The 26,438-nt window shown below is 37.2% G+C and overlaps 1 protein-coding gene across 4 annotated transcripts; it reads left to right on the top strand.

The window, feature by feature from the left end:
• Positions 1 to 1,126: 1,126 nt before the first annotated feature.
• SERBP1 (SERPINE1 mRNA binding protein 1) lies at positions 1,127 to 16,775 on the top strand. Of its 4 annotated transcripts, none has more exons than XM_006735425.3 (8): positions 1,127 to 1,551; positions 5,200 to 5,350; positions 6,020 to 6,160; positions 6,291 to 6,362; positions 6,942 to 7,061; positions 9,691 to 9,868; positions 13,065 to 13,238; positions 14,557 to 16,775. In XM_006735425.3, exons 1-8 carry the CDS (start codon positions 1,239 to 1,241, stop codon positions 14,611 to 14,613), a joined length of 1,206 nt encoding a protein of 401 aa, XP_006735488.1. In that variant the 5' UTR covers positions 1,127 to 1,238; the 3' UTR covers positions 14,614 to 16,775. The 4 variants fall into 4 exon arrangements, with proteins under 4 accessions (XP_006735488.1, XP_006735487.1, XP_006735490.1 ...); XM_006735424.3 differs by having other exon boundaries at positions 1,128 to 1,551; positions 6,273 to 6,362; XM_006735427.3 differs by having other exon boundaries at positions 1,129 to 1,551; positions 6,987 to 7,061.
• Positions 16,776 to 26,438: the final 9,663 nt, after the last annotated feature.

Here is a 26,438-nt window from a genome sequence, read left to right as displayed (position 1 = left end):
TTAAAGAGGTGTGAACTTGGTAACTCATTTCACCTCTGAAATGGTTTCATCATTTGTGAAAAGAGGAAACTACCTACCTAACAAGTTGTTGTTGAGATTAAGGTTATTCACAGCACCTGGAACATAGAGATGCATTTTCTATTTTGTGTAAATGGGAAAAGGTTGAAAAATTATGGTGATATATTTAAACACTTAAGAGTGTTACCAAATATGTTTGAATGTGCACTGACATCTATTACCTTAATGGACCTTAATATTCTCAATTAATATCAATGCTTTTAGTAAAGGCAATAAATTTGCTGACATATTTTCCTCCCCTCACTGCATCTGTCAGCACCCTGCACACTCGGATGCTTTAAAATGTTATTTCTTGAGCACATGTTACTAACACCTAATCCTTAGCTTGCCGGACACTAATGGACAATTGGATTGACTTCCCTAAAGCACCCATCACAACACCCAAGAAAGGCTCGCCAACACTCCCCTGCGATAGTTCAACCTGTCGTTTCGATTAATTCTGCTAACCGAGCTCGTGTCCCAGCGAGAGAAAGCGTATTCCTCCTCACATTAAACAGAAGAGTCTCGATTCATTATTGGCCGTGCAAGAGGGCGACTCCAGCACCTGGGCAGGTAGGGACTTGGAACAGATCGGGACCTGCCTTTGGGAGGCCAGTGGGGTACCTCAGCAACCCTCCAGCCCTGGAAGTTTGCGAGTCCCCACTTGTAAAATCTAGAGTCACCTTGACCTTCCCGGGGAGGTGGGGAAAGTTAGTCCAGGGATGGAGGCGGGGTGAGTAAAACTAAACACAGAGAACTTTCGCGAGCGAAATACGCCGTCACGTTTTCCTGTTTTCGGCGTAGCTCGAGACCCAGAGTTCGAGGGTGGCAAGAGCAGGTGGCAGGACTCCGCCCACCACCGCGCTTCCCCGCCCTCCGCTCGCACGCTCCACTCTCTCCGTGGGGTCCCGCCTCTTAGGCGCGCGCGAAGAGTTGTCACGCCGTGCCTTCTGGGAATTGTAGTCTTGGCGCCGGGAGACGCCTCAAGAGAAGCGACTTTGGCCTACATACCCCATAGTGCCGTGCGGCGCTGGCCGCTCCCGGATGTGTGCCTGGCGCCGGAAGAGAAGACGACCCCCCTCTCTCGGCCCGGCCATCTTGTGGGAAGAGCTGAAGCAGGCGCTCTTGGCTCGGCGCGGCCCGCTGCAATCCGTGGAGGAACGCGCCGGCGAGCCACCATCATGCCTGGGCACTTACAGGAAGGCTTCGGCTGCGTGGTCACCAACCGATTCGACCAGTTATTTGACGACGAATCGGACCCCTTTGAGGTGTTGAAGGCAGCAGAAAACAAGAAAAAAGAAGCCGGCGGGGGCGGCGTTGGGGGCCCTGGGGCCAAGAGCGCAGCTCAGGCCGCAGCCCAGACCAACTCCACCGCGGCAGGCAAACAGCTGCGTAAAGAGTCCCAGAAAGACCGCAAGAACCCGCTGCCTCCCAGCATTGGCGTGGCTGACAAGAAAGAGGAGACGCAGCCGCCCGTGGCGCTTAAGAAAGAAGGTAAAGCTGTGGTAGGAGGTGGGGGAGACCCGGGATGGAGGGAAGGAGCGAGGGGACTTAAGGCTACCACTTGCTTCTGGACTTCCGAGGGTCCGCGGGAGAGTTTGCCTCCGATTTCCTCACGTTTCCCTCACACGACAAAAGCCAGGTCCCGCGAAGGTGCTGGGAGCGTGGTAGCCCCAAGTTGAAACCACCTGCAAGGATCCTGGAGCCACCCCCTTCCCGCCTCAGGTCCTGAGCGGGGGAGCGTGCTCCAGAGATAAGCCGCTCCTCGAGCGTGTTCGCAGTCCTGGGAGGCTGTTGCCTTCCCGCCGGATTCCTTGGCGGGCAAGCGCGTGGACCGAGGTTCGGGGAGGCTGGCCACTTACTGAAGCTTTTGTAGTTACGGGGTAACAGCTTCTTCCTGTTCAGAGCTCTCCCTCGGCGTGCTGCTTTGAGGTGCGGTTGGCTTCTCCTGCCATCTTGTCCCACGATGGCGCGGAGTACCCCCACTGAAAAGCTGGGGGTCGGAGATTGCACCTGAGCTAGTTCGAGGTTCTGTGGAGTGAGCTACTGTTTCAGGTGCCTTATTGTCCCCCCTCATCACTTCAAATATTAAAAACTACTAACTTGCTGGAGTGAATTAAGCTTTTGAGAAGAGAAATTTGGTTACACAGTAGTAAGCAGAAGCGGGAGTTCTGAACGAAGACTAGTTATTGCGGGAAATCCTGAGGGTCGTTCTCTCTCCCGACACCCCCCCCCCCACCCCGCACTCAGTATTTCAAGTGGTGGCTCGGCTTGGGCCTCGTGGTGAATTGAGTGCAGAGGCTGTCACAACTTTTGCCACAGCAGAGCTCTTTTGAGTGTAGCTTTTTCTCCACATGTGCGTGAAGCATGGTCGGGATTCATTGGGGAATAGTTGCTTCCAGAGGTCACTGTAAACTTCACAGGATTGTCTTGAGGTTGATTTTTTGCATTTTCTTACTACTGTTTTGTCTTTTGTGGTGGACGAAAAAGCTGAACAGTTGAGGATAAAAAGTGTACGTGAATCAGTAGCAAGTAGGTGTAGGACCCTAAGAGTGGATCTTTATAAAGTTGCCTTTTTATGTTGAAAGTTGAAATTAGCCTATACGGCCACGTGCTCCTGAAAAAAGTGTTTCTCATTAGTTTTCGTTGAATTCCGTAGCATTCAGCTAATTTTAAAAATCACAGCAATGGTGCTAGGTTTTGGTTTAGGATTTTTTTTTTTAAATAGAGAACTTCTGTGATGCTTGGAATGAAGAACCTATGTGGTGAATAAAACAAAAGAATTCTTGTATTAAAATTACAGGTTGGGGAGAAGGACAAGGTGGGAGTGTTGGAAAGCCCTGTATACATCGTTTAGACCAAATATCTATTCAGTCATCTTAAGTTTTAAAGCAACCTGTAGCACAGTTGAATAATTATTTAATTTCTGCATTAAGGAACACGGGCCTGTGTTATTATTTCTGTTCAATTTTACCTCCTTGATCTCACTAATCCAAAAAAGTGCATGAAAAAATTGAATCTAATGTATAAATCTAAAGTGTACCAGGTAGATGTGTTTCACCCATTTTTAATGCTCAAAGCATGAAGCCTGGTTTAAACCCCTCAGTTGTTTTGATCATAAAGCCCATATTTGAGGAGGTAAGCTTTTAACTTGGAACCTAGTATTTTAAGTTGTACAGGTGGGGAATTATTTCATAAATTTATAACCAGGACAGAGTTCAACATTCAGTACTCTTTACTTGGGAGAACTTCCATATTAGCTGTCACCATCTTTAGATCAGCAATACATAGCACTCTTAACCTTAAATTGCATAAAACATAAGCTAATAAATATGGAAAAAGGTTGAATGAGAAAGATTTCATTTTTAGATTCTACTACCTGTCGGTTGATGTTCTGGGCATTGGAGACATAGAGACGTGGAAAGTCTCCCTACCTCTTGTAGTGGGAAGAATTGCTACCTGATTATGTGTTCTTTGCCTTTGGATGTAGGTGCTGGCAAATACTAGACATACCTTAGATACATGTATTTAATATTAAAGGAGTTTTGTAGCTTGTCTTTTGTTCATTTGAAGAATTTGAGAACTGACACCGCAGAACTTCACTAACAGTGTAGACCAAGGTGTTTTTAAAATTTTTTTATTCAAAGCCTGGAATCTACTGAAAATCAAGTGAGTTTGCAAGTACAGGTAACTAGATTAAGAGAAGCTTGAATTTTTAAATGTCAGTCATTGGGTGAATTTATTTAGCAAATTTTTTAGGCTCTGTAAGCATAATGAATATTGGGTGGGGAAGGAAGCCATTGTTCACATTTGGGTGTGTTTGGCTTGGATATCATTATTATAAGGACTGGTTCCATAGCTCCGCCCCAGTATACTATACCTGTGACAACATTTGTTTAAGATGCCTTAAGATCTAACATTTGTGGTCTATCCTGAGAGTTTATTTGGCATGGACCTTAAAATTTCATTTATGAGTTTGGTATTTACTATTTGACTTTAGTTACAAGCAACTGAATGATGGGGTGCATCCTGGTGGTGGGTCACTTTGTTAGAATCATTGAATCAGTTTAAGATCTTGTTATAAAACCCAATTCCTCAGCTTTTTTTTTTCAACTTTGTCAGAAATTATGGTTTGGGAATTAGAGCATACCCGAAATTTTCCAGTCATGAATTTATCTACTTATCCTTAAGGCCAGTAATGCATACTGGTTGCCTTTGTGGGCCTCAGACACTAGCAGGAAAAAAGTAATACAGGGAGAAATCAGTAAATGCTTCAGCCATCACTTAGTGCCACAAGTTTCTATTTCTTAAATACAGTTTTTAAAGGGGTGTGTGTGGTTTTTAAAGATTCTTTGGAAACAAAGATATGTGTTAAGGCAAAAAAAAAAACCTATCCATTTATAGTAAAACAACTGGACTATTTCCTAGTGGTTGCATAGCAGTATGGTTTTTTTTTTTTAGTCTGTGTGTGTATGGATATGGATGGATACATATGTGACTACATATACAAAAACTAATTGAGGAAAATACTTTTTTCTGGTTAATTAGTTGTTTGAAACTATGGAGATGTAATCCTCAATGCTCTTTTCCTTTCAGTTTTGTGATTTATAAAACTATCATTCTTTTTACTCTACTGTAGTTTTATTTTCTCCAGATCATGTAAAATAGTGTGGTCTTCACTATTTTTTTGAGGGCCCTTATCTGGTGAGTGTGTTGATTTGCTTGGGTGTTATTAATGAATGGCTACTGGTGTTAATCTTTTTGGTATTTTTAAAGCCAAAATGTAGCATGCCTAAAATTTCTTAAAAGTTAGAATTTTAAATTAAGAGACTGTGGCATTTTGAAAAGAGGAATGATGGCTACCCAGATGACTTTCAAGTCAGTTACAGAGACTGCTTCTTGGGGGAGGCATAATTTGGCAAACTAAATAGAAGTTTGAAACCTTTATGGTTCTTTAAATAGGAATTTCTCAGGTACTTTGTTACACTTTATAGAGATGCCCAGTTTTTGCCCCCTTCAGCAGCAAGTGCTAGTTACTGGATTGAAAGAATAGCAGCTTTTTTTTTTTGGTCTTTCAGTATTCTGCCAATTTTTTTGTGTTGCAAAAAATAATTTGCTTATGCAGGTTATTTATCATTTCAGGAATAAGACGTGTTGGAAGAAGACCTGATCAACAGCTGCAGGGTGAAGGGAAAATAATTGATAGGAGACCAGAAAGGCGACCACCTCGTGAACGACGATTTGAAAAGCCACTTGAAGAAAAGGGTGAAGGAGGAGAATTTTCAGTTGATAGGCAAGGTTTTTTTTTAAATCTCTTAATGTTTTGTCAGTTTAAGAGTCATATCTTAATACAAGGCTATAAATTGGGCATAATTTGCCAGGTAGCAGTGTGGCTGGTTACATTTATCAGAAATACGAGTGTATTCATGGTCTACTATGAACATTTTGGTAACAATTTTTAGTGTTCAGTCTTGGATTTCTGGTAATGAAACACTTCAGTTGAATCGATGGACAGTTTCTTTTCCTTGGCATCCCTAGATGTTAGCAGGAAAGTTCTGTTGGGTAATTGTTTATAGCAAAACAGATTATTCATATTATGCATGTTATATGCGTTTATTTACTCATTATGCATGTTAGATATGTTTAATTTAGAAGTGTATTGGTAAGGTGTAGTGGTTTTACTGGATTATAATATGAATAATCATGAAAAAAGTATAGGCACTAGTGGTAAAGTTTTAGAGAAAGCAAAAATAATTTTCTTGTTTTGGGGGGAGCTTCCTGGTTCGGGTTTCTTTTACGTGTTTAGAAGTAGACTGTTCCTGAATTTTCTAAAACGTGTGTTTACTTAGCCATTGAATTATTAGCCAGTAAATATGTTTTTACATTTGAGCCTTTGGATGCATTCCCCCCCCTTTTTTTCCTGGAAACCTTGGAAGTATATAATATTTTTTATTTGTTGTAGACCGATTATTGACCGGCCTATCCGAGGCCGTGGTGGTCTTGGAAGAGGTCGAGGAGGCCGTGGACGTGGAATGGGCCGAGGAGACGGATTTGATTCTCGTGGCAAACGTGAATTTGATAGGCATAGTGGAAGTGATAGATCGTAAGTCTTATATTGGTTTTTATTGTATTTTTACATGTGAATCTACTTCTTTAATAAAACAAAATTTGAATTTCTAGAATTAAAGAGTATTATGTTAACTCAGTTTTGTTAGTTCTTTTTCACATTACAGTGGCCTGAAGCATGAGGACAAACGTGGAGGTAGCGGATCTCACAACTGGGGAACTGTCAAAGATGAATTAACGTTGGTATTCTGTTTTTTAAAAATAATATTTAAATAAGATTTTATGCTTTATTAGAGTTTTATCCATAATATTAAATTTTACTTGTCCCTAGGACAAGAACAGAGGCTCTCATCTCAGAGCTACTTCCTTACAGTATCTTGTTGGATATGTTTGAGTACAGTATGTCACATGACCAATTTTTCTATATTTAAATAAATGTGATGTTAGTTTTTCTTTTCATATGGTTATGTAACTTTTCCTGAAACCCTACATTTAAGTTATTTGGGTATTCTGATTTTCTGTGTGTCTTTAATAGTTCCTGTTGTAGCTCTTGATCCTTGTGGTCATTACAAAAATTTGAAAGGCTGGTGAAGCTTTGTCTTAAAGCAAGCTACTCTGTCCTGCTACTTTTGGAATAAAGTACTTGAAATATAACTTGGATCAGTATGCATTTTTGAATTATTTTCTCTTGGACGTCTACTAGAAAGTAAATTTAGTAAGAAAAGACTCTTAGAATGTGAAGATTTTAAAACTGTTTAAAGAATCCTTAAGCTACATGTAAATGGACCTAGATGCTTCTCTTTTTCTTTTTTCCTTAGAGAGTCCCCAAAATACATTCAGAAACAAATATCTTATAATTGCAGTGACTTGGATCAATCAAATGTGACTGAGGAAACACCTGAAGGTGAAGAACATCCAGTTGCAGACACTGAAAATAAGTAAGTGGTTTTATGTACGGTGGTGATGACACAGCATTGGAAGGAATCTGGGTTTCTACGGAGAAAATAACGTATAGGTTTAATGCTATTATGTGATGGTTTTTGATAGGAGACTTGTACCCCAATTCCTCAAATAGTTTCTATTTAGGAGAGTGTTTTACACATTCATATATTAGGCTATAATGGTTTAAAAAATAGAAATGGTTATTTTTATTTGAAATTATCATTGTCATCTTTGAAAAGATAAGGAAAATACATTATTTTACCAATACCTGTTTACCTTAAGAACAAAAATTAACTATTTAACTTGAGAATGGAGAAAAGGAATAAGATGTCCTGCATTATTTTACTTAGCTATATCTTATTTGGTAGAGAAGTTGTAATGAATAATCCTGGTGATGATAGTTGTCCAGAGACATTGAATAGGTGGGAACTGGAAGCTAAAGTTGGGGGTTTCTAAAAATTTGACCAAATGGTTATCAGAAGAGAGAGAATTTAGAACACATAGTTCAAAGTACTTTGGACTCTTAACTATATAAATTTTATTCCGAGACAGTTTAAAAGTAGAAAATGTGACCATTTTAAAATTAATTTCTCTGAAGTTTTTTTCTTTTTCCATCAACATAGAATTGGAACATAGCCTTATTGGCTTATTTTAAAATGTATGAGGAGAGCAAGGGCCAGAATATGTTATTAATTCACTGGCTTTCTTAATCCTTTTCATTTTCTGAGTTTTTAGGTATAAGATTTGGTTTTGAAGTTTTCATTCAAGGATGGAGGAATTATAAATATACGAGTTAACGCTGGTAGAAATAATTTAATGCCTTCCTTTATTAGTTTCCATCAACCCAAGCAGAAGTTATATGCCGGCCATTGCTTACAGTATTGTGGTTTAAGGTCTTAAATTACCAATTATTTAGGGTTTGTAATTCTTAATCAGAGCTTATTTAAATCAGGGAGGGGATGCTTTTCTGCTTTTTCTCCAAGAATTGCTCCTACAGTGAACCACTATTGGTAATAACATACTCCATAGGTTTGTTGGAAGAAGGAGTAACAATTGATTTACTATTAGATAAAAATACATGGTATTAAGTGATATGTTAAACTTGGGGTAATATGAAGTTAGAATTTTGAGTGGTAAACAAATTATGATGGGCGACTGAAATGAACCTTAAAGTAACAAGTATTTCACAACGCCCAGCACAACTGTTCCTTTAATAAGAGCCCATGTTTAAATCACCTTAAGAGTGATCTGCAAAGATTATAACTGTTTATCAGAAGAAATGATGTATTGACAACATACTGCAAACAAATCCTTCTCTCGGGACCCAGGAATGAAATTGGGGATATTTGGGCTAAAGAAGATCAAGATGATGACATGAGAGCAGTCTCTAGTGTTACTCCAGAGTAGGGGGAATCTGAATATAGCATTAAATCTTGCATGTGGAAATACAAATTTAAGAAGCACAGGCTGAACTTTGATTAACTCCCTTAATACATAGTTCCCAGAACTTTTATTTTGTTCCATTTGATCCTCAAAACAACCTTTGAAGGTAGGTGTTGGGGTTTCATGACATGGTAAAGGTATGGTAAGTTCTATTCTTGGCTGTGTCATGACTTGGGAATAACTAGGATCTTTTCTTGATCCTCCGTTTTTTCATTTGTAAAGTGACAGAGTTGGACTTGATAGCCAAGATCTCATTAATTAAATGTAAACTTGGTATAGGCAGTTTTAAGATAAGGATTTGTCAACAGTGAGGAGTAGCATGGAAGGGAGATATTTGAGCTCTAAGGCTAATTGAATCACCTGCTATCTTTGGAAGGAAGCAGGTCTCCCAAAATAGCAAACAACTTGTTTGGTGACAATTGCAAGTTGAGATTAGACCAAAATAATGGATTCTTAGGCCCATGCTTTGTTTTTATAAAAAGGGAAAAGGATTTATATAACCGTTACATCCTGAGAATTGTATTTGGAAATAACTAATTTCATATTAAGTATTGAAGCTGTGTGTTTTGTGGAGGGTTCCAATACTAGTGGAACCGCAGTTTCCTGTCCATATACAGGCTGCTTTGAAAATTTGGAGTACACAGGATTTTGGATTTGTGGCAACTTGGCTTTTAAAATTGTTTTGCCATTGAGTGTTGATAAAAGAGGAATAGTTCTTTCATATTCTAGAATATGAATTTTGGTTGTTCACAGGCATCCTAGATGACTGCCTTTATTTTTGTTATAAGTCCTACATTGTGGGAAATTAAAAGTGTGTTTTAGGAGAAGCTAGGTTAAATATTTTAATCACATAAGGGTATGATTTTAAAGCAGTATAGTTTTAAGAAATCTGTATTTTGGGTAAAGACAGTTCAAGGTTGTTATTACTGATAGTTGATTTCATAGTTTATGAAGTTGAATTGTATTATTTCTCAGTTATCCATGCTTTCACTAATTGAATAAACACTGAATTCCTAGCCTCCACCAAGTTATGTGTTAACCATTGGGTGACAGAAGACTAGGATCCTCTTGTCCTTGGATAATCTCTTAAAGATTACCAATAAGCCAATATTAACTTCTTATAATCATAAGTTATGATTTTATCAACCCCTTACCAGCTATAAAACAAATATATTTTCACAGGGAGAACGAAGTTGAAGAAGTAAAGGAAGAGGGTCCAAAAGAAATGACTTTGGATGAGTGGAAAGCTATTCAAAATAAGGACCGGGCAAAAGTAGAATTTAATATCCGAAAACCAAATGAAGGTGCTGATGGGCAGTGGAAGAAGGGATTTGTTCTTCATAAGTCAAAGAGTGAAGAGGTAAAATTAAGTTTTGGGGTGTTTGAAAATGTTCAGATGTGTATTGAATTATATTTATACTTCCTGTTTTAAAATATCACATGGATAGTTCATAAAAAATGAAAGCTTTACTTGCATAAGATCATTTGGGGTAGATAAACTGTTCAGAAAGGAAAATAAACTGCATTACCATATATTTCAAGAAAGGTAGTCCGTCAGTCAATCCACAATATATTTAATGTGGTTTTGTTGTTTTTTCTAGAAAGCAGTCAGTTGTATATAATACATTTACTAGTATTTAAGGTAGGTCTTTTCAAAGTTGTGGTAATATTTTTTAAAAATCGTGCCTAACAGTGAATCAGTTGAAAGATTTGCATTTTCATGTGGTTTAAGCTAAAAGAGTGGCTTCATCAGTATTCAATTTTTCAAACTCTCTGCCTTTGTCATTTGTAATGATCAAGACTCTTCAATAAATGATGCTGTCCTTTCTGAGGACTGATGTCTTATAAGAACCAGCAAATTAATTTACTAATGAAAATATTTGAAAAAGATACGTTGGTGGTTTTGATTTGGTAACAGTCCCTGGGGCAGGTTGTTAGAGGAATGGCTCACTGCTACATCATTTAGGGCTTGTGCAAGTATGAGATTTTAGTCATAAAGTTAAATTCAAATGTTATTAAGGCAACCTGTAATAAAAAGATTCAATGAGCTATTGCATGTTAATTTTCTTAAATAGCTGTGACACAAACTTGGGACATTTTGAAATAAAATCAAGGTTGAAGAGACTTAAATATCATTCTAGGTTTATAGATTGTTTTTTTAAACAACATTCACTCCATAAAATAATATAAATGGGGACATTGTCTTAAGTGCCAAGTCCTGTGGGAAAAAAATATTTTGCTTCATTTGAATGCTTCTGCTTATTTTTTTGGTAATTCATTCAGATAAAGTTGTGTATCTGGGTTAAACAAAGTATTCCTGATTAAAGAAACCATGAACATTCATCTTGGAGAGATTGTTAATTTATACTAATGATTAAATTGCTTCGGTTAATATGAAAAAGATTTATTTAGGCACCTTTGACACAATTACCTGTAACTCTTTTGGGGTCTTGACAGAACTTTTCTCCAGAACAAGACACATTCACAAAATACTGATGTATTTCACATAATTTATTAGTTACTTGAAGTCACTTTATGCATTTTGTAGACATCAGGTTAGATACAATCTTACAATGAGCTTTTCAGAAATAATTATTATATAAGATATATGATTAGAAATTTTTTGAAAATTAAAGTGTGAAATTGGTTATGAATAATTTTGAAACCATGATATTTTTGTTACCAAGCCACTTTTATTTGTTTGGATTCATGTTGCCTTTGTGATGTGGCCACCTGTTTAGATCTGATGTTATTGGCATATATGGTCTTGTCTTTGAATATGTATAGGTCTTCAAGTTTGTTGTATATTTAAGCGCTCTTTCTTTTTATGTATCCTAATCCTCAAAACAAGTAAGTAGTAGTTAGGGGAAATAAGAAACTTTAGAAACGGAAAACTAAATTAAGGTGTTAATTGACAGGGCTGAAGCCAGAGCTCTTATTTCCTGATTATCATTTCACTGCTCTAGGAAAAAAGAAAAAAAAAACTTTGCAGATTTATTTGCTGCCTTTAAAGGGATGTTCCCTGAACATCCAGACTTCCTCTATATTACTGTAGTAAAACCTTTGAGGTGTTTCAGTAGTGTATCGATTAGGTTTTTTTGCTTCTGTGCTCTAGAAACTTAGAAAACGCTTCTAATTAATGAATTGGTATTGTTGCCTTGCAATAGCAAACGTTTAAAAATTAAACAATTAGTATATGTAATTGATTTTAATTTGCTAGTGGTTTTGTGGATTTACATTTAAACATTAATTTAAAATTGCTATTTTAAGAAGAACCTTCTGCTGCCTTTAAGTTAGGTTGGCCTAGCACTGAGGAATGACAATTTGGGTATTAGATGATTAAAGGGTGAAAACATAAGTACATAAGTACAAAATTTATTGGTACTTTCAGGGATAGTCATTAACAGTATGTAGTGTTACAAGATTTAGAAAGAACAAAATCTTTATTCCTTCGGAAAAGGATTATACCTGTATTTAGAAAAACTAAAACATACTTTAAAGTAGTGTAAGAAAAGTTATCAACTAGAAGATTTTAAAATTTATTCATCGCAAACATACAGGAAGAAATTAGGAATTAAGCAGTGTAAAACTGGGTTTTGTTTTGTTCAGAGTGGGGTGGTGTACCTTATATATAAATACAAAGGAGGATCTGGATTTCACAAACATGTTAACTTTAAGGTTACTGGTCTATAATTAAGGCTTGGATTTATTTGTGTTTGGCTTTTCAAGGTTCCCTGATGTAAAGTTTTGTTTCATTTGAATCTGTACTTCTCCAGTATATAGGGAAGAACACAGAATAGTTGCATATGAACAGAAAAGCATTATGAGAAGTTAATACATGATTTTTTTTCCTTTATTTTTTAAGGATTTATTTATTTGACAGAGAACCAGCAAGAGAGGGAACACAAGCAGGGAGAGTGGGAGAGGGAGAAGCAGGCTTCCCGCGGAGCAGGGAGCCTGACGCGGGGCTTGATACCAGGACCCTAGGGTTCATGACCTGAGTGGAAGGCAAATGCTTAACGACTGAGCTATCCAAGCGCCCCTACACATGATTTATTTTCCCAAGTAATACTTGTTATAAGAGTACAGAGCCAGGGTGTTCTTTCTAACTTAAAAAGTGATTCATTATTTATCACCAATAGAGACCTCACATGCCACCTATCCAAAAGTCTTCATCAGGGGTTCATATTGGAATCTAATCTGAAGGACATATTTAAAATATACTTACCAGATTTCATTCCTAAAGATTATGATTTGGTAGATTTCAAATGGGGCCCAGCCACTTGAGTTGTTTGATTATATACCTTTAATTAAGACTTGCCAGTATCAACTGTAGTTAGTAAAGTTAAGAGAAAAGTGAAAGGGGTTCTTCATCTAAGATCACTATAGCTGATCACAAGCCTTATGTATTAGATTGGCAGTTTTTATTATTGATATATTTGTTCACATGAAGTGCAGATTAGATTTTTGGTCTTTTTAAGAGAAAGTTCAATATTTAGAAATTTGCAGTGTTGCTTTCCTATTAATCACCCCATGGCCTGCTCTTAAATTTTTAGGCTCATGCTGAAGATTCGGTTATGGATCATCATTTCCGGAAGCCAGCAAATGATATAACGTCTCAGCTGGAGATCAATTTTGGAGACCTTGGCCGCCCAGGACGTGGTGGCAGGGGAGGACGAGGTGGTCGTGGGCGTGGTGGACGTCCAAACCGTGGCAGCAGAACTGACAAGGTAATTTTAAGAATTCTTTTACTTTTTCAAGTAATTTGAGGACCTCTTTTGGTAAATCAATATCCTAGGTCCTTTTGGGGGTAGGATTAGAAGGGAAAAAAAGTAGGTATACTTTCAAGAACTTGAATTACATTTTAGGCTGTATTTTTGTTTAAAGCACTTAACTGAATAGCAGTGCTAGTAAAGTTATATTATCACTGTTTATTGAGTACTTACAGGTGCTGGTCATAGTGCTGTGCTAAGTATTTTATGTACTATGACATTTATTCCTTGTTACTACATTGACATCCCCATTTTATAGGGGAGGAAATTTAGGTACAGGGAACCAAGTTAACTCTTGGCTTTGGCTGAGGTCTACTTCCTTTGCTTTGACTCTTTGCTACTTTTGTAGGTCTCAGTATAGCATTTGTGTCCATAATTGTGTGCCACTAACTGGATGATGATTGGCACTTTTTTATTCTTGACTTTTTTTTCTTTTTTACTACATTGTGAGAGCTGAGTTCATTTTTGTCCTACTTTTATAATTTAATGCCTTGTACAATGCGTATGACACAAAACCGGTTCTTAAATATTTTTATAGCAGCCCTGGTAATTGATAAATTTGCACTATGATCTTTTTGATGCCCAAGTATATGCTGTTAATGACTAGATATTATTTAAGTATTAGCAGTAACCTTTGGGTTAGGTTAGTTCATTGTCTCTTGTGGTCTGGCTAGGGAACAATGATGTCCTCCTGAATTCTCAACACCTGATATGCAAATTGGGGACCTACCTGCTTGATTGAGTCCGTCAATGTTTGATTTTAGTGGTAGCTTAATACAGATTTTTACAGTTGATAATAATGGGGTGATGATTTCTTTTTCTTCCTCTGAACATCAGGTTTTTTAAAAGGTCAATGTCGTGTATATGGATCTTTCAATATGTTTTTGTTGTTATTCTTTGAGTGTAAATAGCAGTTGGGTCCCTTTCTAGCATTGATGAATGAATCACATAATAGGTTTCTTAGCCAGCTTTCAAATTGATGCCATTTTTATTTGCAAGTGAGGAGAATAATAGTAAACAAAGAATCCACATACATATCCCATGTGCATCTATTTATGTGATTTATTAGAAAACTAAACCCATGATGTTATTAAGGAATAGGTCTTGATAGACACTCAGGACAAGCCTCATTGCAAATAATTATAGTCCTGTTCTGATCCATAACAGTAAAGCTTTGACACGTTTTTACTTAGAATCTTAGAGTTATGTGTGTAAATGCAGACACTGGCAGTCCAAGATTTGAGAATTTGTTAATTTCGATTTGTTTCTTTTTCAGTCAAGTGCTTCTGCTCCTGATGTAGATGACCCTGAGGCATTCCCAGCTCTGGCTTAACTGGATGCCCTAAGACAACCCTGGTTCCTTTGTGGACCCTCCCATCTGAGGTTTTGCATGCTTAAGGATCCCAAACGACTTAAGAATTTAAAAAAAAAAAAAAAAAAGACTGTCATTCATACCATTCACACCTAAAGACTGAATTTTATCTGTTTTGAAAATGAACTTCTCTCGCTACACAGAAGTAACAATATGGTAGTCAGTTTTGTATTTAGAAATGTATTGGTAGCAGGGATGTTTTCATAATTTTCAGAGATTATGCATTCTTCATGAATACTTTTGTATTGCTGCTTGCAAATATGCATTTCCAAACTTGAAATATAGGTGTGAACAGTGTGTACCAGTTTAAAGCTTTCACTTCATTTGTGTTTTTTAATTAAGGATTTAGATGTTCTCCCAATTACAAACTGGTTTTAAATATTGGACATGATATCAGTTTTAATACCTGCTTTGCATTTTCACACATGGTCAGCTGGGTCATGTAAACTTTGATTTGTCAAATTTTATGCTGTGTGGAATACTAATACTACTTTATGTATTTTAACTTAGTTTTAATATTTTCATTTCTGGGGAAAACCTTTTTTCACTTCTCATGATAGCTGTTATATATGCTAAATCTTTATATACAGAAATATCAGTACTTGAACAAATTCAAAGCACATTGGTTTATTAACCCTTGCTCCTGCATGGTTCATTAGGTTCAAATTTATAATTGACTCACAATTTCAAGTATATTTACTTTTAAAATGTGTGACTTTCCCATTTTAAAAACCAGACTAGACACCTTACTGGTGGAAGTTTAAGCTACTTTATTGTTGATAACATCATATCAAGTGAAGTAGTTTTATGGGTGTTGGGTTTTTCCCCCCCAAAGGGTGGGTGGAACAAGTTGATTTGGCTACTGCGGAATATTTAAACTGTTGTGTAAAATAAGCGTCTGGCCACTCAGTATGATTTGTGTGTATGGAAGGTCCCAAATCAAAATTGTTCTTCCATAACCAACAACCCTTTAATCCTTCCTTTTTCTAAAGAAACCAAAGGGCACTGGTTTGTATGGTAAGATGGGGGAGTATGTTAATTTTTGGAATTTGGAAAGCAGACAGCTTTACTTTATAAGGTTGGAACAGCAGCACCGTCCATGAAATATAAACCAAAAAATCTTACTGTTTCCGAATTTCCTATATTGCTGTTAATTTTGATCGATGACTGTTCCACAGAAAGTGATAAGTATCTTTTACTTCTTCCTCCATTAGAAAATTAGGTTAATGGATTCCTTGAATGGGAGCATCACCACTTACTAAAACATACATGGAGAGAATTGTCAACACACAGATTTTCTAGGATTTTTTTTTTTTTTTTAAATCTTAGGCCACATTTATTAGTAAATAGGAAAGGAATTTTCATGTATAGTTTCAAAGATCTTTTTTCACTCAGTATTTTCTATCTGTGTATGGTAATGTCCAGTTTTGAAATATTGAAGATCTTAAATCATAAAATGTCTTCTATTTAGCTGAATCATTCTCCCATATACTTCTAAAAGAGAAATTGTACAGTACAAGAGTTATTCATTTGGGTTAGATTTATTAATCTAGTTACCTGCTAGTTTGACATCTTAGGAAGGAGGTAATTGGTTTTTAATGATGGATAAACTTTTGTGCTGGTGTTTTGGATCTTATGATGCTGAGCATGTTCTGCACTGGTGCTAATGTCTAATACAATTTTATATTTACGAACATACCTGCTACCCAGAGGCAAGTATTAATTTAGTCCATATGGACTATTGACCCCTCTTGAGATTGCAACATACATGCTCCGAAATCATTGTGGTTAGACTTTCAAGTATCATAACTTGTTTCTGGACATGTAACATGTTTATAAACCTTGATTTTTAGCAACATAGAGAAAACACCTCCTATTAAAAAACACAAGTTCTACTTAGTGTCAGCCATTGCTGGCATTCTGTCACTAGAGAATACAGCAATATCTGGTATGTTGCAAGCTTTCAAGATAGCCTGAACTTTAAAAAGTTGGTCCATTAGTTGTATCTGATGGATGTAAATTTGCCTCCTAGTTCACTTTTGTGTCAAGAGCTAAAACTGTGAACCTAACTTTCTCTTATTGGTGGGTAATAACTGAAAATAAAGATTTTATTTTCATGCTCACTTCTTAAAAGTAATGAAAACAATCAAATAGGAGCCCATTTATCGTCATGTGTTTTCTGACCTGTGTGTGCACCCTGAAGATAATGTTCATATTTCATTTTTCCCCCTTAGATTTAGATTTTGTGTATGTGGGTTTTTTGTTAAATCAGGACGTTGGATCACATTTGGAAGGGATGAAACCTACTACAATTAGAAAGTTGAATTTTTAACTTATAAAATGAATTTTAAGGACTGACATGGCAATTGGCATTTCTCTTAGCCAATCACATTTTGAGCCTGAAGGTTAATCATACTGAATGCCACTCTTTTTTTTTAAACCAATGATATAATACTAAAAAAATCCCTTAATACAGATCTCTAAATAATAGTGGTGGCTGATTTAATGTTTTAGTGAACATTTATCTTGATGCTTTTACAAGGGAGTAATGCCAGAGTTGATGGCATTTTCAGCTTGCATTGAAATAATGGGAATCTAGTTTCTTTTTTAGTGAAATAGTTTTTGGAGACCTGTGTGGAATTAGGAAAGATTTTAAAATGTGCAGTAGGTATTATATATCTAGTTAATTTACTCAGTTTTATTTAAAACATGGAAACAAGACACATCATTTCCAGGGTGGTAAATATATTTGGGGCTTATTTCTAGATACGGGTTTGGAGGGAGAATATTAAGTACTCATTCTGCTTTTATTATTTTTCTAAATGCTAGAGGTCATTGCACTAAAATAGAAAAATTTTATTGTGCCATTAGGGAGTTGCATACAAAGTCTAAATATTATGTATTGGATATTTAAAACACATCTTTAAGAGCACTAGTATTATGTGGAAGGAACCAACAAGTATTAAAAGGTTAAAACAGAAGTGTGAAGCTGCTGGAACCTGAATGATACTGACTTCAAGGTAAGATTATATCAGGTATATTAATGGCCATCTGTCCCAACTTTGAAGTAACTGGTATGCAAATTCTAGGGCTGTCAGGTACATTTAAGTTGTACTTTCTAAAGAAAGTAGATTAGTACTTAGATTTTAACCCATACATTTGTAATTTTGAAATTAACCTGTGTTTAGCAAGTCTAAATTAGCTGCCACATCTCCACATTAATAGGAGAAAGCCCAGAGTGTGATTAGTGGTACACTTTACAGAATATTTAGTGACAAGTTGTAAAATGATCTCTTAACCAGATTTTCAGACCTAGTAAATAGTGAACTAATTATTGATGTGATTGGCAAAATTGTCAAAGTTTTAGCATTAAGATTATATTGACTGGCAGCTTTTAGAAATTTGGGTGGTTTCTTTTTGCTCAGCCTAGGTTTACCTTGGAAGTGTTCTTATTGAAAAATCCCACTTGATTTTTAGGTTAGATAAATAGAGATGTACGAGGACTAAAGCTTGTTTCAGGCTGAGAGGAATTCACTAAACCAAAGAATCTAAAAAATTATAACTAAAGGATGAGAGGCTTAATTTCAGAAAATGATTAGGATACAGAGATACATTATTGAAGCTATCAAGATTTTGGCCTCAGGAAGAATAATATTGGAAATGAATATTGTTTAAATAAGTTCTATATCTAAGCTAGGAGTCCCCAAACTTCAGCCTTTGGCCTGCTTTTGTACTTTATGAGTTAAGAATACTTACACATTTTTAAAGGGTTAAAAGCTATTTGTGTAGCCCACAAATCTTAAAAATCTGTCCCTTTGTAGAAAATATTTGCTGACTCCTGATCTATCATTCCCAGGTAAACATATAATGAGTTCTTTTAAGTGAAGGTTTAGTTCTAGGTACAAATTAAATCCTACCCCATGGGAAATTGTGAAGTTAGAAGTATATTAAAGCAAGTTACCTCTTTACTTCTACAATCAAAATAAAGGCAAGATATCTTACCTGGTAGCCTCTAGTAAAGATGGTCATGTTTTAAAAAAGATTATATAACTTGTAACTTAAATATATCTCCTGAAAACTTTAGGAGAGTATAAATTTGCTGTAAGTAAGCTTAATGCCATGATTACAGTTTTATGTTTAGTGCTAGTTTTTGTCAGTGCTAAACTCCTGTTATAATTGGTTTTTCCCATGAGGTGAGAGTTGTGAACATTTTGTATAGGTGAGAAAACAAACGTCTTTTAATTAACTCCATAGGTTGAGCTGGGGTGTGAATCACTGGCTTCTTGATGACTGCCTTTCTCAGAGCTTACTCAGGAAAACACTCATTTGGGCAGAATTTAGATTTTGTGCCATTGATTACCTCATAAATAGTCGATCGTGCATTTCTAAATGGAAAGAAAAGACGAAAAATGACCCATACAGGTTAGGAAATTACCAAATTATGTTTTTGTTTGAGGTGTCAATTATGTAGGTACTTGAGTGTTTTAAATTAGTTAACGTCCCTTTTGCTGCCTACTTGGCAGGGTGTAATAGTTCCTACTGTGCTTATATGTATGCTAAGCTTTGTGCTTGGAAGATCTATAAAATAACTGGTGATAACTAGTATCTGATAATTCTGATTAATTATGGATTTCTTAAGCCTACTTTGGATGACTGATACCAGGTGTTGAGAGAGTTGCTCTTACCTGATCCTGGCTTTATTTCTTAAATAGCTGCATAAAGTATCACTGGTATGGAAATGTGGAGAGCAGAGGGCTAGTTAATATTCAGGGTTTTGATATTTGGTGAAATGAGTACTGAAAATGGACAGTGTCGATTACCCTATGTACCTTCAATTGCAGTTGTAGCTGATCATTTGTCTCTTAAAGATTTTAGGACTTAAAGAGTTGTCTTAGTTTGAAGAAATGGCCCTGGTTTTCATCTGCCTAGCGTGAAGATTATTTAAAAAGTGGTCCACCTGAACGTGGTTCTTGACGTTTGACTGCATAGAGTTTTGTTACCTTGAGCCTAAAATTTATTAGCTGATGAATAACGTCAAAAACTTTTTTTTGGGAACTTAATTGAATTCTTTAACACCTTGGGTGTAATAATCCATAGTGAAATGTTGCTTTGTTTGGCAGCCACACTCAGAGTGCTCAGACTGCCAGAGGTAGTTGTGTAAAACAGAGCAAAGAAGATGGTAGTTGTCACCACCCCCCGCCAACTTCCAGTTTCATGGCTGAAAATGTTTAGGCTTTCATTGGTGAATTGAACTAAAACTTTGCTGTCTAGAGAGAGTTTGTCTTTTATCTAGAAATTCTGAGTTTCCAGTGAGGGTTCCACACTTTTTTTTTTTTCCCAGTAAAGGAAGAACTTTTCCAAAATGACAGATAATTTTGTTTCAGCATGATTTTATGTACATAGTTACCAAGGTTTTACCTAAGTGCTAACGTCTAAAGAGCTGAAGAGTGCATGAGAAGAATGGATTGGATAAAGGTACTTTTAAGACCTGTTAACTGGTCACTAGGAAGGAAATCAGCATAATTTAGCAGGTGTATTTTATTCATAATGGTATCCCTTCAAGATTGAGTGGCATTTAGTCACTGTATTAAGAAAACCCAGTAAATCGAAGTTTTTAACAATTAGACTGACCCCTCCGGAGCCCTACACACAGACACTTGGGTCATGGTAGAACTCTGGAAGTCATGTTGACTGAAGTAGAGAAGGGCTTTGGATGCTGTGTAATGCTAAGTGAATTAATCTGAGAAGACGTTCCCTTCAGGAGAAAATGGGCAGGATTTATCAAGAGAAAATTGCCAATATATTGTTGGAAGAACTGTAATAACAAGCACCTCCAGTTAAAAGGAGGGCATGGATGTTCCCCTTTTTTCCAGGATCATCAGTCTTGCTACTTAAGAGTTATTAGACTTTAAAAATAACTGCAGATTTTTAGAGGAAAGAAATCTGAATTGATTTGAAGATTGCATCTGTAGCTGGAAAAACGACTTACTGACTTAATTATCCTTGCAAGTTATTTTAGTCTGTTGCAAGCAGGTCAAAGGTGTTTTCTAAAAACTCTTTGCAGCTGCTTTGAAATCTACCCTGCCATAGACCAGGAGGGGTAAAGTAAAGGGGGTGTATAGGAATGCAAAGTAATCTAGTCATAATGATGTTGTAGTACAAGTAGGAGAAAGCCTTTTTAAAAGTATTTTACGCAGTGTTGTGGAAAGATGGCAAGTGATCATTTTACTCTCTGTGATGGAATAATGGAAGATTTCTGTTTCTAAATGAAATCTTGCGACACCCTATTTTCAACCTTGAGAGTTTTTGTTTGCGGAAGATGGGGGATGGGGGTCTCCAGGCTCCTTGGCTTAGGTGGCACAAGAAATGTGCCCTCAGCCTAACATAGGCCACATTGTCTGCTATGATTGCCATTTTAGCAGGTGAATTGAGATTTTCTTTCATAAAGAATAAGTGTCTTATGTTACTGGTTTTCATCTGATTTTGAAAGAATGTTTTTGCGGTTTTTTGAACTAGTAAAAGTATTCTGCTATGGGGCGTTCAGGCCTTTTCAGTGACAATTCAGGGCTTTTGAGAACAGTTTATTCTCTGAGGAACTCCCTAATAGTTGTTAGAGTATTTCTTTGGGGTCCTATTATTAACTTATAGGTAGTCAAATTGACAAGGAAGGGTATTTTGAGCCTCACCTCACATTCTTTTGCCTAGGGCAAGGCCAGGGTCTCTTACGGAAGAATTATTTAAATTTGTGGAAATTAAAAAAAGGCATGAATTGACTTAAAGGGAACCCATGACAGCACATAAGTTTGTATGTCTCTTAGAAATGTGATTGAAATCTCAGCAGATCCAATTAACACTAGTTTTGGTGCTATAAATAAATGATCGGTAGCAAAATGTGGAACCAATTACCACAGAATGGAGGAAGGGCATTTATGTTTCAATAATTCACATTCACAACAAAAGTCAAATGCAACCCCAAGAAAGCCTTCATATGTGGAAAAAAAAAATAGATAAGTTGGGTGGGGTAATAGCTGTTTTTTAATTAAAGAGAATACACATTGCTCTGGTTATTTTTCTATTTAGAAGGCATAATGTACTTATAGCTTTAAATACTCAATTTATCAATTCCTTAAAATAATGGACTTTACTGGGAGTGTTACTTTCTGTGGCCTACCTGTGCCTTCTATTATAGGATTTAGATTAGCTGGGTGGGTAGATTTGCAAATTCAGGAGTGCCAGATTTTTTCTGGTCATTAAAGCTTTACCATGGTTTTAGGTAGATTTCTCAAAAACCAACAATCTAGAACTTCAAAAGTATAGAAATGCCATTTTTTGGTTACCTAGTAAAAATAGGCATCAAAGATTTTTATGGAATTAACAGTCAACTACAGTCAGAACCCCAGTTGATGTAAATTAGTAGAGCAGTCTTGCATAGGAAGGAATTAGAGTAAAGTTTATGCTCTGAGACAAGACTGCCCAGTATTACGTACTAGTTACGTGACTTAGTTTGTATCTGTTTCCCCACCTCTAGTCAGCACTGCATTACACCCTTCAAAACTGCATGTACTAAGGACTGTATTATGTGTTATTGATCATTATTCCTGTTAAAATGGGGGATTTGGGAAAAATAGGCTTGTGATACAAACTTTGTATTTTCAAGATCCATCGTTTAAGTTATTACCCTAAAATCTGCAACCCTCACCCTCACCAAGTGTGTCATATACTTTGCCTTTTTTACTTTTCTGCTATACCCTCTGACAGGAGTACTATTGGTCAGTGAAAGTGCCAGACACGGTGGAGGATGAAAGCGGCATGGGCTTAAAGAAAGTGCTCAGCTCAGTAGGGTCTGTCTCTAGATCCACTGTTTCAAGTCTTCGGAAAGAAATTGGTAATACTTCATATTTTATTGACTTTATCCAATTATAAAAGTAATGAGTATTTGGTGAAAAGGATGCAAAAATGTAATTTAAAAACCTATGGCTGGAGATAACCACTAGCAGTTTGGTGTATATTCTTCCAGGGTTGTTTTTTGTTTTTGTTTTTGCATTGATTTTATAAAAGATGATTCTATTCAGCCTTTTGTAACTGACCATTTCCATGTCAAATATTGTTATACTTTTATAAAGACTGTATAGTATGCTTTTCAGCAATTCTAAAATCCATTCCAATTTCAGGCATGTTAAAATGGTGGTGGTGAGGGGGGACGTTCATCATAGAAATTGATGGAATATTACAGTTTAATTTTCCTGCTCAGAACATAAAGTAATGATGTGTCCTAAAACTGGTGGAATCAGATTCCATGAAACTGAGTGTTTCATTATATGGATTATGCTATAACCAGGTCTCTACTGAAGGGCATTTAGGCCCCCTCTCCATTTTAATCTATGCTGTGATCAGTCCTTTATCCAGTGGAGTTACTTATCCAACTGCCTCCAGAAAGGAGCCAGCTAACATTCCTGGTTGTGAGCACCAGTTTCTCTGATTAATACTGGCTAATTTTTCCCTTGATTTTGCTAATTTGGTAAGTGAAAAATGGTATTTAACTTTCATTTCTTTGATTACAGGTGATTGTTTCTTTCATGTTTCTTGGGCAGTTACATGTATTGTGAGTTGGTCCAGTCCATTTTTCTTTAGTGTTGGCTTTTATCATACTGATCTCTTAAGGGCACCTAAGTTAGTTATTTTGGGCATATATTGCAAATATTTTTATCTAACTTAGTGTATGTGTTTTGCAAAGTTTATTATTGGAGATTTATTCTCATTTAGGCTGTGATGTAAAGATCTCTTTTCCGTTGACAGCCAATTGATTGTGTATCTTTTATTAGTGGAAAGGAGATCTTTCTGATCTCTAGTTATGCTAGAGAAGTGACTTCAGAGTTCACTTATCAGCCTTTCATAGGGTGGATAATATGAATGTCCAGGAGTCCTTCACATTGGGAAGAGAAAAATGGGGTTCTTTTGGAGGGTTTGAGCTGCAATATTGGAACAGATCACAACTGTATCAGATGAAGGAAAAAGAGGCTAATGGAGAAAAACCAAGAATCAAACATAAGGGATTGACTAGAATAGAATGTGCCTAGCTTGGCATGTCTTTCACTGGCCTCGGCCTTGGTGAGTTGCAGCTGTGGGCTATTAATGGAAGCTGAGAAATTAGGACAGAATGGAAGGGGAAAGTCAGTAAAGGGAAAGAACTAGATAACACTAGTTAGACTTTATTGCCAAAAAAGAAGACAGAGGCCCAGGAAACACAATCTCCGGCTTCTGAGGAAGAGGGCACTTTCAAGAGGCAATTTAAGATAAGGATCTCTACACAAGAGTTAGTGGTGGAGAGTCCCATGAATCCACTAAGAGTGAACTTGGACTCCATTTGTAGTATCTAGGTCTCAGAGAATAAGGAATTTGATGTGTTTCAATAGAACAGAGATTTCTGGGTTGACTTTGGGATGTACAGAAGGAGTGAGGATTAAAATCATAGCTAAGTATCCTGAGTAATAAAAACTGGGCATATGAATATTCATGAGCCTCATCTAGTCCTGGTTAAAGGAGGCAACCTGATTCGGTATTTTGACTGCATCTGCAGGATGAGGGGATTGTGAAAACTACTTGGCAAGGGCAGAACAAGGTTACCCGTCCTCTGTTCTTCATGAAAAGAGGATATTTTATGTGGCAGAGTGGAGTAACTAATGCCCAAAGAGGTCTTTAAAATAAGAGCTACTGCTACATGTATTATATAGCAATGTTGTTAGTGACAGTAGGGTAGAGTGTTGGGAATGAAAAACAAATACTCAGTTGTCCCAATAAAGAGGAAGCAGGCACAACTAGACTGGCTTCTGGAACAGAAGGAACAAGTGAAAGCAGTGGCAGGTGATCGTTCTTACTTTTTATTGTTAGCCTACTATGAACGAGGCATGGTGCTGAGGAAGCAGATTACCATCGTTCCTGCCTTCATGTTATTTACAGTCCAGTAGAGGAAGTAAGTGGTATGGGCATCATGCTTAGGGAAGCATTGAGAGGGTGAGACCTCTGTGGTCTTAGAAGGAGCCTTTAGAGGTCAAGGAAGTCTCTCTTAATTTTTTTTTACTTTTTAGGAAAACAAATGCAGTATCACCTGGAGACAGGAAAGGGTCTAGGGGGGTAATAAGGAGATTGGAGCTGGGTGTTGGGTCCAAGCGGGGAGGGGATGAATGACTTAAGATGGATATCAGGCAATCAAAAGAAAATCAGAGATAGGCAAAGCAGGTATTTCAAGAAGAGAAGTTGGCTCCCATTGTCAAGAGGCGATAAGTTAGCCAGCTTCTGAGGAGGTGGCCTTGTCCTTTACGACCCATTGTAAACAGTCAAACATGGGACACCACATCCTGGGTATAGACAAGCTAACAATCTGCTGAGGTGCAAGAAACCATGTGCGAGGGTGCTGCTTAGCACCTAAATGGAGTAGAATAGAGATGTAAGGAAGGAACTTAAGCTTTTCAAAGAAAGCCGGAAGAAACTAAGTATGTTCGAAGAGCAGGGAGCATAGATAAAGAATTAAACATGAATAAGTGGAGCAAATGTTCATGATTTCAATTTCTAGAGCTCTGAGGGACATCTGGTAAACAAACACTGTCTTGGTGCCAGTGTTTGGGTTGGGGTCAGGGTAGGGGGTAGGCCTGGGGCTTGACAGGGATTTAAGAAGAAGGTTCTTGGACCTTTCATCCTGTTATTTGGGAAGGGCACTACGCATTTTGAAGACTTCCCTGCCAGCTTTGCAGAAGGGCCTATAGTGAAGGGATAGAGGCAGTGATGGGGTAGGGGAAGGTGATAAGCCAGGGGCCACAGCTTTAAATGAGTAAAACATGTATCATGTTCCAAGTTCTCATGCTGAGGAAAAGAGAAGTATCTTTTAGGCTCAACTTGAGCTGTCTGAGGACCAGCTCAGAGTCTTCCTGAGGAAGGAAAAACAGGATGCCCTGGGGAGAAGGGGATGACACAAGTGTAACCTTAATGATTTGGGTCTTAGACCCTGAGACATCCCTGATCCTGAAGGCAACAGCTGCTGCAGCAGAAGGAAGAAGAAACAAGGTGTCAGCCTTTGGCCCACTACTTTCCAAGATACTGGATTGCAGAGAGGGGAAGCTTGGCCCAGGGTCTTAACCGCAGGTTTATGGTAACTTTCCACCATCAAGCTGCTCTTGATTCACTGAAAGAGGGTGAAGACAAAACAATAGGAAAAAGGTACATTTGTGTAGGCTTTCACAAGGACAGTCATGACCATCGAGGGGGGGGCTTTTATATTGGTGTTCACCAGGGTCTTCTATGTCTTCATCTGTAAAACTGGGTTGATCTGTTTTGAAAACTCTATAATGCTTACTAGTGTATCCGTCATTTAGATCTGTGCCCTCCAATACAGTAGCTACTAGCCATGTGTGACTAATTACAATTAAAATCCACTTACTCCCTTAGTCCTACTACACACATTCCAAAGTGGTCAGTAGCCAATGTGGTTCATATCTACTGCACTGAACAGTGAAGATATATAAACATTTCTACCTTAGGCCTATTGAATGCTACTGACCTAGGTGTATGACCTGCACGAATAGTCCCCTGGACTATTAGTGATTGCTAGTAAGAGCTTTGGTTTCTACTCTACCCTTTTGCTTTACTGGCCAACAGAGCCAAGAAAGTTGCAGGAACCCAGATTGCAGTCTAGGTACACATGGTGTACAGGTGACCATTGGACAACATGAATTTGAACTGTGTGGGTCTATTTAGGTGGATTTTCTTCAGTGAATACAGTACAGTACTATAAA

This window comes from Leptonychotes weddellii, chromosome 4, assembly GCF_054177405.1.
Source record: "Leptonychotes weddellii isolate Sample4059 chromosome 4, ASM5417740v2, whole genome shotgun sequence".
Taxonomy (NCBI): domain Eukaryota; kingdom Metazoa; phylum Chordata; class Mammalia; order Carnivora; family Phocidae; genus Leptonychotes; species Leptonychotes weddellii.
The sequence above is the reverse complement of the archived record's forward strand: the minus strand, read 5'-3'. Positions and strand labels throughout refer to the sequence as shown.